Below are 12,126 nucleotides of genomic sequence, written 5' to 3' on the forward strand. Positions count from 1 at the left end.
GCACCTAGCACTCTATGAACATCTACTAGATGAAAGAATAAAAAATAAATACCAAAGTAACCACATAAGAATGTAGTTTAATGCAAAAATGAATGTATAATAGGTGACTCAGGGTATCTCCGTAATGAGTCTTCAATTGGTTTTCAGGCAGAAATAAACTATCAAAGCGAACATGATGCAGTATTAAAACATCTTATTTGTCATATTACTCATTCTCTAAATCTTTACAGAATATATTTTCTCCTTGAATACTATGCTAACTCACAATTTAGAACTGTGTACACCAGTTAAAAGAACAGATACTATCATTATCAGTAAAATTTATTAAATACTTACCATGAGCTGTTTGCTAAAAGTATCATTTCTTTATTAACCTCAATAGTCTTATGAGATAGATGCCATTATTATCCTCATTTTAAAGAAAGCAAACTATGGCTTAGTGAACCTAAATAAATAACTTAGTAAGAGCTTTGTGGAGGCAAGATACAAACCCGAGTAGCTTGACTTTAGAGCCTACGCTCATAATCAGTTGGCAATTTTGCCTCCATAGAAAGTGATAAAACAGAAAAATAACGTTTTATCTAGAGGCATATATTGGAGATCCCATTACTACACATCACCCCTCTAAATTTCACACAAATTTGAATGTGATCTAGTTCTGATGAGCTCTAGGCCAAGCAGATATAGTCCAAAAGGCTCAAAGACAGTCAAAGCTCATTCAAATAACTGATCTATGTCTGGATTAGCACTAAGAAAGAATACGTAAGACTCTTGATTGTTTGGGATATCAATAATAGAGAATGATACTGATTTTACTCCCAAGAAAGCAATTTTTACCCATAAAAGCATCAGGTACATACATTGGGCTATTAAAATATCCCTTCCAGAAAATGCTACAATGGAAATCAGTGACTAGGTGTTTAAAAGAAACAAAACTATATGTTATAATAGCTATACAGTATGTATTAGATGCTCAAAAAAACACTTGTTGCTTAGTATCAAAAACTTGTTGCTTAATATCTAAGTTCCAAACCTCTAATATTTGAATGAACTTTTTGTGCATTTATAAATTAGGAATTAACTACAATATGTTTTCAAAGGTATTGTGGGGCTTTAATGTTGTGATAATATCAGTATCCTTTAGGCTACTGTTTAAGTGATCCTCCTGCCTCAGCCTCCTGGGTAGCTGGGACTACAGGTGTGTGCCATCACACCCAGCTAATTTTTTGAGGTTTAATAAATACAATGTTTTGGAATGATTATTGGTCTTGATATTAAACAAGTATTAAAATACCTTTTATAATTTTTTTTTTTTTTTTTTTTTTTTTACTAGAGACCGGGGTCTCACTACGTTGCCTGGGCTGGTCTCAAATTCCTGGTCTCAAGTGAGCCTCCCACCTCAGCCTCCAAAAGTGCTGGGATTACAGGTGTGAGCCACCATGCCCAGCAAAAATATTTTTTAACTGTAAAGCAGTTAAGATAATCTATAAAAATTATCATTTAACTTACAAGCTATGGTTGTATTAGTAACACTTTAGAACTTAATATTACTGTTAGTAAACAAAAGAAACCACTTTTGCTTCTTCAGGAAAATGCATTCATTCAAACATTTTATCAAGCACTTACTATATGCCAAGCCACAGGCTAGGAACAATAAGAATGCAATACTCACTAGCACATTGATAGCCATAGGAGTTGGTAGTGGCATTCAAGTATCATAAATAGAAAAAGAGGAGTATGGACAACAGACAGCAATCAAGAGTTCTCTAAAAGAATCATCATAAATTGGCCAGGTGCGGTGGCTCATGCCTGTAATCCCAGCACTTGGGGAGGCCCAGGCGGGTGCATCATGAGGTCAGGAGTTTGAGACCAGCCTGGCCAACATGGTGAAACTCCGTGTCTACTAAAAATACAAAAATTAGCCGGGTACGGTGGCTGGCGCCTGTAATCCCAGCTACTCAGGAGGCTGAGGCAGGAGAATTGGTTGAAACCGGAAGGTGGAGGTTGCAGTGAGCTGAGATTGCACCACTGCACTCCAGCCTGGGTGAAAGAGTGAAACTCCATCTCAAAAGAAAAAAAAAAAAATCATCATAAATTGAATACTCTTAAGTTGAAAGTAAGGACCCCAAAGCAAAGCACTGGTGAAGTTTACCTTCCATTCCTGAGATCTGACTGTATGTTTCAGTTTCATTCCTGAGAACATTTCCAGTAAAATGATTCCTAGGCTCCACAGATCAACAGCTGAGGTACATTCTGTATCACTCTGCAGGCCAGCCTGGGCCAAGCAATTTTGCAGTTCTGCTTCTGGAGCCCGATACCCGTCTGTCTGAATATACTTTACATCCTAAAAAAGATGAGTAAATATTACAACCAATAAAAAAGCTGCTCCCTTTCTATCCATCTCTACAGTGAAATTACTTCCCTAAGAGTGCAGTAAACCCACTGCCATGCTAAATGCTAAAAATTTTTAGTCCTTGATTACTATAATTCTTTGGTTCATTAACTGGGCAGTTCTCAGAGGCAAGCTGTACATTTCCATATAGTGCTCATAAAGAAGTCTTCTTTGGATTGTCTCTTACCTATTAGGCACTGCTGATAATAAGGACACTCTGCAAAGAAACGATAAACCATGGAGAAAAGAGGATTTGGCAGAACTATCATGTGCATTCTGCCACGAGATACAGCCCCAACACTGAAGAGACCAGGAATAGTAACTCAGCAATTAGCCAAACACGCATAAAATTTAAAAAACCATTCTATGTAGGTTAAGTACTTTTAATAATTCCAGAGCTCTCATGCTTCACTGGCTCCTCCTACCTGACCCAAACATTATGTCCTTTTTTTACACGGTGGCACTGAAATTCTTTTGATTTACTGCATCCCCTGGCATTTCAGTAATTCAGGTTAAAATGACTTGTAAGCCCCTACTAAACTACCCTTGTCATTTAAAAATATTTGGCTTCAACCACTACATTTTAAACTGCGAGAGAAAAGAAAAGGTTATTTCTTACCTGATTGCCTTCTTTGAAGCTAAGTCCAAAGTCAATGAGTTTAAAACATTCATTCTCTGCACTCCACAATATGTTACGTGGTTTGAGGTCCGCATGGACATAGCCCTCATGATGAAGAAAAGCAAGGGCCTCCAAAACATCTCGGGCACAATGCTGTATCATCCACATGGAACAACCCTGGTGACTGGAATATAAGAGCAATTCCGAAACACTGACATCCAGGAGTTCAAGCAACAGACAGCGTGATGGCACATTTGGAGAAAAGTGGATTGTAAACACTCCATACAAAGTCACTAGAAAAAGAAATTATAATACTTTAAAAATCAGACTCAGAGTAAGTCACTACTAAAGTAGGTAACTGCAGTACAAATTTGAGATAGTCTAGATAAGGATAACTTTGATGAGCAAGCTTCCACTGTAATTTATTTTTCCCATCAATAAGATCTTTTGGCAATTGGGTTATTTTAATAAAAATAAGATGAGACAGCCTACAACAGCTGATTACCATTCACAGATACTAAATATGGTACACTTATTCAATTTGTGTTTCATCAAGTACTCAGTGGTGATGAACACGAACTTGGAGTGCCAAGCAAAAATGATTAAAAGTAAAAATCCTAAATATAAATAAATAAAACTTACTGTTGCATCATGAGGTCCTTTAAAAAAAAAGAAATTTTTAAAAGTAAAAACCCAAATATTAAGTAACTCTTTTAAAAGGAATGTCACAATGCGCAAAAACCAAACTAAACATTGCTTCTTCATCCAAAACAGCAGTCTAGGTCTGCTACGGTGGCTCATGCCCGTGATCCCAGCATTCTGGGAGACCGAGGCAGGAGGACTGCTTGAGTCCAGGAGTTTGGAGACCAGCCTGGGTAACAAAAGGGGACCTCTTCTCTACAAAAAATTAGCCTGGCGTGGTGCTACATGCCTGTAGTCCCAGCTACCTGGGAGGCTGAGGTAGGAGCATGGCTTTAGGAGGAATTGGAGGCTGGAGTGAACTGTGATCTCGCCATTGTACTCCAGCCTGGGTGACAGAGTAAGAACTTGTCTCAAAAAAAAAAAAAACTAAAACAAAAATAAACAGCTCTCTATATCTAAATACTAACAAAGAGATTAAGACTTTCCGGATGAAATTTTAATCTTGCAGAGATCAGGCAAGTCCTTAGGCTTGCAAAATTTTTCCCTTTTCAATACCAAGGTTATAGTAACAGACCATTTAGTAAACTACAAAAATGTAGCACTAGTGTTAATTCTTCTCCAAAATGATATTATAAAAAAACTCACTCTTCAAATTATGCATCATACTTGCTAGGAAATAAGACTTTAATAACCAAAGCTATAACTAATGATAAGCTTTCTGTCGTGTAATGAAAATGAAACCTTTTCACAGATCAATCATCAGTGATCATTACATATCTTACATTCTGAGTATCTGATTCTTGAAACAGTCTCAAGAGAGCAAAGGTATAGTGTTCCTAAATTTCACACTTCTATAAAGGCTCCCATGGAATAGTGCATCATTTCTTCCAAATCCGTACTAAAGATATAATAGGTGAGCTATACGAGTTACTAGCATTGATGTCACAAGGCCCAGACATAGTTCCCATTTTCTACTGGTATGCAAAGATTCAAAAATTTCCACACAAGACACGACAATCTAGCAAAGACATGCCTCCTCTCACTAGAAAAGATATTTCTGTATGCTAATGAATGCGGCATTCTCCGATGAGACTCGAAGCAAGACAATTTACTGAGCATCTATGTGACACCTGGCAAAGCAGACCACCAACTCCACTATACCGCAGACAGTAATAAAGTGAAAGGGGAAAGGGGCCTGGATGGGGTGATAAAGAGGGCTAAACCCGCTTCTCCCGCAGAAGGGGAGGAAGATGGAACGCCAGACACCGAGAGGAAGAGTGTGCTCGGACTGTGACCTGGGCAAGAAGAGAAAGGAGACAGCGGCAATTACCGATGTTTCTGTGACCCTGCAACTGTTCCAGCGCCGCCCTCTCTTTGCGGAAACCATACTCGGCGGCAGAGGCCGCAGCCCCGGTGGTTCCTGGCGGCAAGAACTGCTTGAGGGCGCCGGGGGGCGAGCCAGGGTTGCCGCAGCAGCGAACCCGATACACCGAGGCGGAGGAGCCGCTACCCAGACGGCTCTGTACCTGCCACAGCCGTCCGAAGGCCTCCAGAAAACGCGGCGGCTCCGCGCCCCAGGCGCAGCCGGATCCCGCCATCGGTGTGGGTTAAGGGCACGGACACGGGAGCTGACGCGACGCCTGAGGCAGGCCGGCCGGGCCCGCGGTCACATCTCCGCCAGCCGGACCAGCGGCTCCGCAGGGAGAGACCTGCAGCCGCCTCACCGACTCCCGGGACTTCAAGCAGCCATGACACCGGAAGCCGTGGTGCACCCGAGTCCCAGAAGCCGGAAATGGAGGAAGAGCCTATCATACAGGCCGAAGGAGGGGGGGCTCAGAAGGGGCGGGGCCTAGAAGAGATTAGACGCGCTAGGTTTGGAAAAAAGAACCGAGAATAAGAAGTAACCTTAATTATTGAGTATCTACCATTCCAGGCCCAGTGTTAACCGCTTTCACATAGACCTGAAGCCAAAACTGGTCCTTTTTCTTGTTGAGGCACCTCACCTTACCTCACCACTAGGAACCCAGAAAAATAAAACCCGGCCTACATTTCTCATAGAAAGGATCCCAAGGAAAACACCCCAGGAACAAAAAGAGAGTTTACCATCACCTCCAGGTCCACGGTCACCAGAACCCATGATTCTGGAAGCCTAGACCTTTGTTCTTCTTTTAGATGTAAACCGAAAATACAATTCTAAGCCCCCCGTGTCACCAACCATCGGAATGGACTTTCTCTCAGGCCGGGGCACTCTAAAATTCTGGTTCAGTCCATGACGGGAAGTGGGGGTCCGACTAGCCTCATACCTCTCCGGTTAAGGTCAACACAGACCTTCGGTCTGGTAAGAAACATTTACAATCTATTTTCTTGGAAGCCTGCTACCTGGAGGCTTCATCTGCATGACAAAACTTTGGTCTCCACAAGTTCTTATGATAACCCAGACATTCCTTTCTATTGATAACTCTTTCAACCAATTGCCAATTAGAAAAATTTTAAATCTACCTATAACCTGGAAGGACCCATTTCTCCCCCCACCAATTCCCGCTTCGAGTTGTCCCACCTTTCTGGGCCAAATCAATGTATTTCTTAAATATATTTGATTGAAGTCTCATGTCTCCCAAAATGTATAAAACCAACCTGCACCCCAACCACCTCGGGTACATGTTCTCAGGATCTCCTGAGAGCTGTGTCACAGACCATGGTCACTCATAGTTGGCTCAGAATAAATCTCTTCAAATATTTTACAGAGTTTAACTCTTTTTATCAACATAGTCCACCTTGCCTATGGCTCCCTCATCAAAAAGCATTCACCCTGGGCAAACATGGATCTGTTCCAAATTTTTATTTTTCATTTATTTATTCGATTATTTTATTCATTCAGCAAACGTTTATTGAGTAACAAATGTAGCAAATAGGCATCTCAATCCACAAACTCGGGTGTGTAAGAAATGTAGCCTTCTTTACTTTTCAGTCATTCAACCTTTTCTATTTCAAGATCTATTCTGATTGTGTGGCAAAAACTTAGTATCAGACAATAGGCCCTATCTTCTTTTCTTCAGGTTTTGTGTAAGTTCCCAGCCAGATGAGATGGTTCATGTAGTGCTAAGTGGAAAGTTTGAGGAGAGGTTGAGGACTAAACTCTGACCTGTCTTCTCTCTTGCTCAATTTTTTTTTTTTTTTTTTTTTTTTTTTTTTTTTTTTTTTTTTTTTTGGTAAGACGGAGTTTCGCTCTTGTTGCCCAGGCTGGAGTGCAATGGCACGATCTCGGCATCTCCGCCCACCGCAACCTCCTCCTCCCGGGGTCCAGCGATTCTCCTGCCTCAGCCTCCCAAGTAGCTGGAATTACAGGAATTTGCCACCATGCCAGCTAATTTTGTATTTTTAGTAGAGATGAAGTTTCTCCATGTTGGTCAGGCTGGTCTCGAACTCCTGCCCTTGTGATCCGCCTGCCTCACCTTCCCAAAGTGCTGGGATTACAAGCGTGAGCCACCGCACCTGGCCCCAAATTCTTATCTAAGGGATGTGAGGAGTCACAGCCTACAAACCATAAAATCTCATCAGATTGTCAGAGGTGTTCAAACCAGAGCAACTCCATCTTGAATAGGAGCTGGGTAAAATAAGGCTCAGATCTACTGGGCTGCATTCCCAGGAATTTAGGTATTCTAAGTCACAGGATGAGATAGGAGGTCAACACAAGATACAGGTCACAAAGACCTTGCTGATAAAACAGATTGCAGTAAAGAAGCCAGCCAAAACCCACCAAAACCAAAATGGTGGTGAAAGTGACCTCTGGTCGTCCTTACTACGCATTAGATGCTAATTATAATACATTAGCATGCTAAAGGAAACTCTTACCAGCACCATTACAGTTTACAAATGCTATGGCAACGTCCTGGAAGTTACCCTACATGGTCTAAAAAGAGGAGGAACCTTCAGTTCCAGGAATTGCCCACCCCTTTCCTGGAAAACTCATGAATAATCCACCCCTTATTTAGCATATAATCACGAAATAACTATAAATATGAATAACTATAAGTCGAGCAGCCTAAGCTGTTGCTCTGCCTATGGAGTAGCCATTCTTTTATCCCTTTTACTTCCTAATAAACTTGCTTTATGGACTCATTCTGAATTCTTTCTTGCGTGAGGTCCAAGAACCCTCTCCTGGGGTCTGGATTGAGACCACTTTCCAGTAACAAGATAGGTTGGTTGGTTGGTTGGTTTGAGACAAAGTCTCACTCTATCACCCAGGCTGGAGTGCAGTGGCGTGATCTCAGCTCACTGCAACCTCTGCCTCCTGGGTTCAAGGAATTCTCCCACCTCAGCCTCCCGAGTAGCTGGGATTATAGGCATGCGCCACCATGCCCGGTTAAATTTTGTATTTTTAGTAGAGACGGGGTTTTGCCATGTTGGTCAGGCTGGCCTCGAACTCTTGACCTCAGGTAATCCTCCTACCTTGGCCTCCCAAAGTGTTAGGATTACAGGCATGAGCCACTGCACCCGGCCACAAGATGGGTTTTATTTAACCCCATATAACGTGACTTACTTTCCAACCTAACTCTGGCATAACATCACATGACAGATAAAGAAGGAAATACAAATATTTTAACCCCAAATATATTTCCTTTTTTTTTTTTTTGAGACGGAATTTCGCTCTTGTTGCCTAGGCTGGAGTGCAATGGCGCGATCTTGACTCACCGCAACCTCCGCCTCTTGGGTTCAAGCAATTCTCCTGCCTCAGCCTCCCGAGTAGCTGGGATTACAGGCATCCACCACCACGCCCCGCTAATTTTGTATTTTCACCATGTTGGCCAGGATGGTCTCTATCTCTTGACCTTGTGATCTGCCTGCCTCAGCCTCCTAAAGTGCTGGGATTACAGGCGTGAGCCACCATGCCCGGCCTCTTTTTTTTTTTTGAGACAGAGTTTTGCTCTTTTTTTGAGATGGAATTTCACCCAGGCTGGAGTGCAATGGTGCGATCTTGGCTCACTGCAACCTCTCCCTCCCGAGTTCAAACAATTCTCCTGCCTCAGCCTCCCAAGTAGCTGGGATTATACGTGCCTGCCACCACACCCAGCTAATTTTTTATTTTTAGTAGAGTTGAGGTTTCACCATGTTGGCCAGGCTGACCTCGAACTCCTGAGCTCAGGTAATCCACCCATCTTGGCCTCCCGAAGTGCTGGGATAACAGGCATGAGCCACTGTGCCCAGCCCCCAAATATGTTGCTTTGCTATATTTTGAAATGGCCCTGCAAAGCCTGTCTTTTGTGGGGGAAATTTGCATCTGTAAATAATCTGTGTTAACATAACTATGGCTTTTCCCCCTTCCAGGCCCTCCCAACCCTGAAGATATTAAATGAGAGTCTAGCACCTTCTAAAGGTCCAAATAAGAAACATTTTTCATCTATTGTCTCTAAGGATGACCATCTATGAGACTTCATCTACATAATGAGATTCTTGGTCTCTACAACCCCTTATCTTTTTTATTTCTTATTAATTTTAATTTTTATTTAAGTTCCGGGGTACACGTGCAGGATGTGCAGGCTTATTACATAGGTAGGTAAATGTGCGCCATGGTAGTTTGCTGCACCTACCAACCCATCAGCTAGGTATTAAGCCCAGCATACATTAGCTATTTTTCTCAATGCTCTCCCTCCCCCCATCCCACCCCCAACAGGCCCCAGTGTGTGTTGCTACCCTCCCTGTATCTATGTATTCTCACTATACAACTCCTTATATTAACCAAGATACTCCTTTCTATTGATTACAGGACAATAACTCTTTCAAACGACTGCAATCAGAAAATCTCTGAATCCACCCATGATCTGAAAGCCATCACCCCTGCTTTGTTGCACCTTTCTAGACCAATCCAGTGTGTACCCACGTATATTGATTGATGTCTTATGTTTCCCTAAAACATATAAAACCAAGATGTAATCCAAACATATTGGGCGCTTGTTCTCAGGACTTCTTGAGACTATGCCTTGGGCCATGGCCACTCATATTTGGCTCAGAATAAATCTCCTCAAATATTTTACCGAGTTTGGCTTTTTTCATTGACACATCTGCTTTTCAGTATCATTTTTCATCTTCTTGTCTGGTTGTCACTGAGATGTGTGCACTCTCCTGCTCTTTTTCTTCTTCTTTTTTTAGATACAGAGTCTCACTTGTTGCCCAGGCTGGAATGCAGTGGCATAATTATAGCTCACTGCATCCCCCAATTCCTGGGTTCAAGTGACGTTCCTGCCTCAACCTCCCATGTAGCTGGGACTACAGGCACACACCATCTTGCACAACTATTTTTTTTTTTCATTTTAAAAATCCATTTATTTATTTATTTAGAAACAAGGTCTCCACTTTCTTGCCCAGGCTGGTTTCGAACTCCTGGCTTCAAGGGCTCCTTCCTCCTTAGCCTCCCAAAGTGATGGGATTATAGGCATGAGCCACCATGCCCAGCCCCTCTCCTACTATATCTAAAAAGCATTTTCTCTAAGTCTGCAGTCCACACAAATCTCTTGAGGGCTTTGGGCTTTTGGAATACAAAACTGAAGCAAAGACTCACAGGTTTTTGTGAGGTTGCAGCCACATGGCTCCTCTAAGGCAATAAGTACAGCCATCTGTGTTTGTATAAAGGGAGAGCAAAGTGGGAAGTTGAGAAGTAGGGAGGGAAGTGGAGAACAAAATGACATTAGATCCTAAATAGAGGGAAGAGATGAAATAGAAATGAACTCTAAGGACTTTGGAGTTGGTAGAATGACTTAGACATGTGTAATATGATCAAACAATATAGGTAAAAATGCTCTAAAGGAATGCCAAGTAAATTACTAGGGATCCTCAGAGGGTCTTGTTGAAATAAAGTGTATTGTAATCAGAGAGTTTAAGCGCTAAACTTTTAGAAGTTGACTAGGTCCTCCTTGTGAAAAATATCCATTGTTATACACCATATCTTGGTTAGTTATAAGCCCTTTTCCTGAACACTACAAATAAAAGTTATCCATCTGAAAATATTTCCCAGTAAAGTTTTCTTTCTTTCTGCTTTTCCAGTCTCTTCTGTTATACTTCAGTGTCTTCTCCTTGCTTCACTTGTTACCCTAAAAGGTGAGGATACTAAATTATAGAATTGAGCCATATTCAAAAGTCATACCAAGAATATTCTGAAACAGATATGCCTTGGAATATCATTAACAGAAGGGGTGGCCTGTATTTTAATTGTTGAGCTTTTTAAAGATAGATCCATATCCTTCAAGCATGAAAGTGATTACACCCTGTGGTAGCCAGTCTCCAAAATAGCCCCCAAAGATCCTTGTGTCCTAGTATTCACTCCTTCCTGTAACACCCTTTCATGTTGAGCAGGGTGATCTGTATAACCAAGGGGAATTTATGGAAATGATGGTGTGAGACTTCCTAGGTCATAAAAGACATTTCAGCTTCCACCTTGCTATATCTTTGATCACTTACCTTGGGGGAGCTACCTGTCTTGTCATGAAGACTCTCACGCAGCCCAATGGAGATGTCTACATGTTGAGGAACTGAGGTCTCCTGTCAACAGCCATGTTAGTGAGCCACCTTGGAAGTGGATCTTTCAATCCTAGTCAAGCTTTCAGCATGATTGCAGCTCTGCTGAAGTCTTGATTGCCAACTCATGAGAGACCCCCTAGCTAGAACCATCCCGGCTAAGCCACTTCTGAATTCAGTCCTACAGAGATTATGTGTGATAATAAATATTTATTGTTGTTTTAAGTTTTAGAGTACTTGTTATGTAGCAATAAGTAGCCGTACACTAGAAAGGAATAAATAATGTCCCCCAAATTTAACACTTTTTCAAACCAATTGTATACATTTGTGTTCTAATCAGCAGTCAAAAGTTGACTTACCACATCCATACCAATATAAAGCATTATTATTTAAACTTTTTTCTTTTTAATTTTAAAAGCCAAACTGACATTTTGATATAGTTTTTAATTTTTGTTGTTATTAGTAGGGTGTACTTTTTTCATACTTTTGGTGACTTTTCATTACTTTTCAAGAGTTTTTTTTAAAAATTCTTTTATTTTTATTTTCTCTTCTTTAAATTTTCTTGATCACCTGGTAGATTTTCTTTTTTCTCTTTAGTTCCCCTCACTCCTGTCCCAGCTAGCTCTTGCCTGAAAAGTAGGTGCTTAATGATACAGGTAGGTCTAAATAGTAAAAAGATTTATTCCGCAAGCCACTAATTAAAATCAGTCTGGTCTTGATCTATTTAGCCTAGAGAGATTGACGATTCTAGGGAGAGGATTGTGGGGCCCCAAATCCAGAAAACTGGAAAAGATCGGTAGCTTAAAACCATTCATTCATTTATTTATTCACTTATTCATTATTTCAATATATATTTATAAAGAACCACTAGTTTCCTGGGCAAGGAACTCATAGTCTAGTAGGGGAGACAGACAAGATTAAGGAAAAAAAAAACAAAAAACACAGGACTTTGCTTAGAGAAAAA

The 12,126-nt window shown here is 41.2% G+C and overlaps 1 protein-coding gene across 1 annotated transcript in view; it reads right to left on the minus strand.

The window, feature by feature from the left end:
• Nucleotides 1–5,483, minus strand: part of UHMK1 (U2AF homology motif kinase 1) — a 31,926-nt gene extending 26,443 nt beyond the window's left edge. The window contains exons 1-3 of the mRNA XM_003824565.5: nt 4,984–5,483; nt 3,012–3,304; nt 2,153–2,344 (exon numbers count right to left, since the gene is read on the minus strand). Coding sequence (XP_003824613.1) covers nt 2,153–2,344; nt 3,012–3,304; nt 4,984–5,251 — 753 coding nt within the window. The 5' untranslated portion in view covers nt 5,252–5,483. The remainder of the gene's footprint in view (nt 1–2,152; nt 2,345–3,011; nt 3,305–4,983) is intronic.
• Between the last annotated feature and the right edge of the window lie 6,643 nt (nt 5,484–12,126).

This window comes from Pan paniscus, chromosome 1 (genome assembly GCF_029289425.2).
Source record: "Pan paniscus chromosome 1, NHGRI_mPanPan1-v2.0_pri, whole genome shotgun sequence".
Classification (NCBI taxonomy): domain Eukaryota; kingdom Metazoa; phylum Chordata; class Mammalia; order Primates; family Hominidae; genus Pan; species Pan paniscus.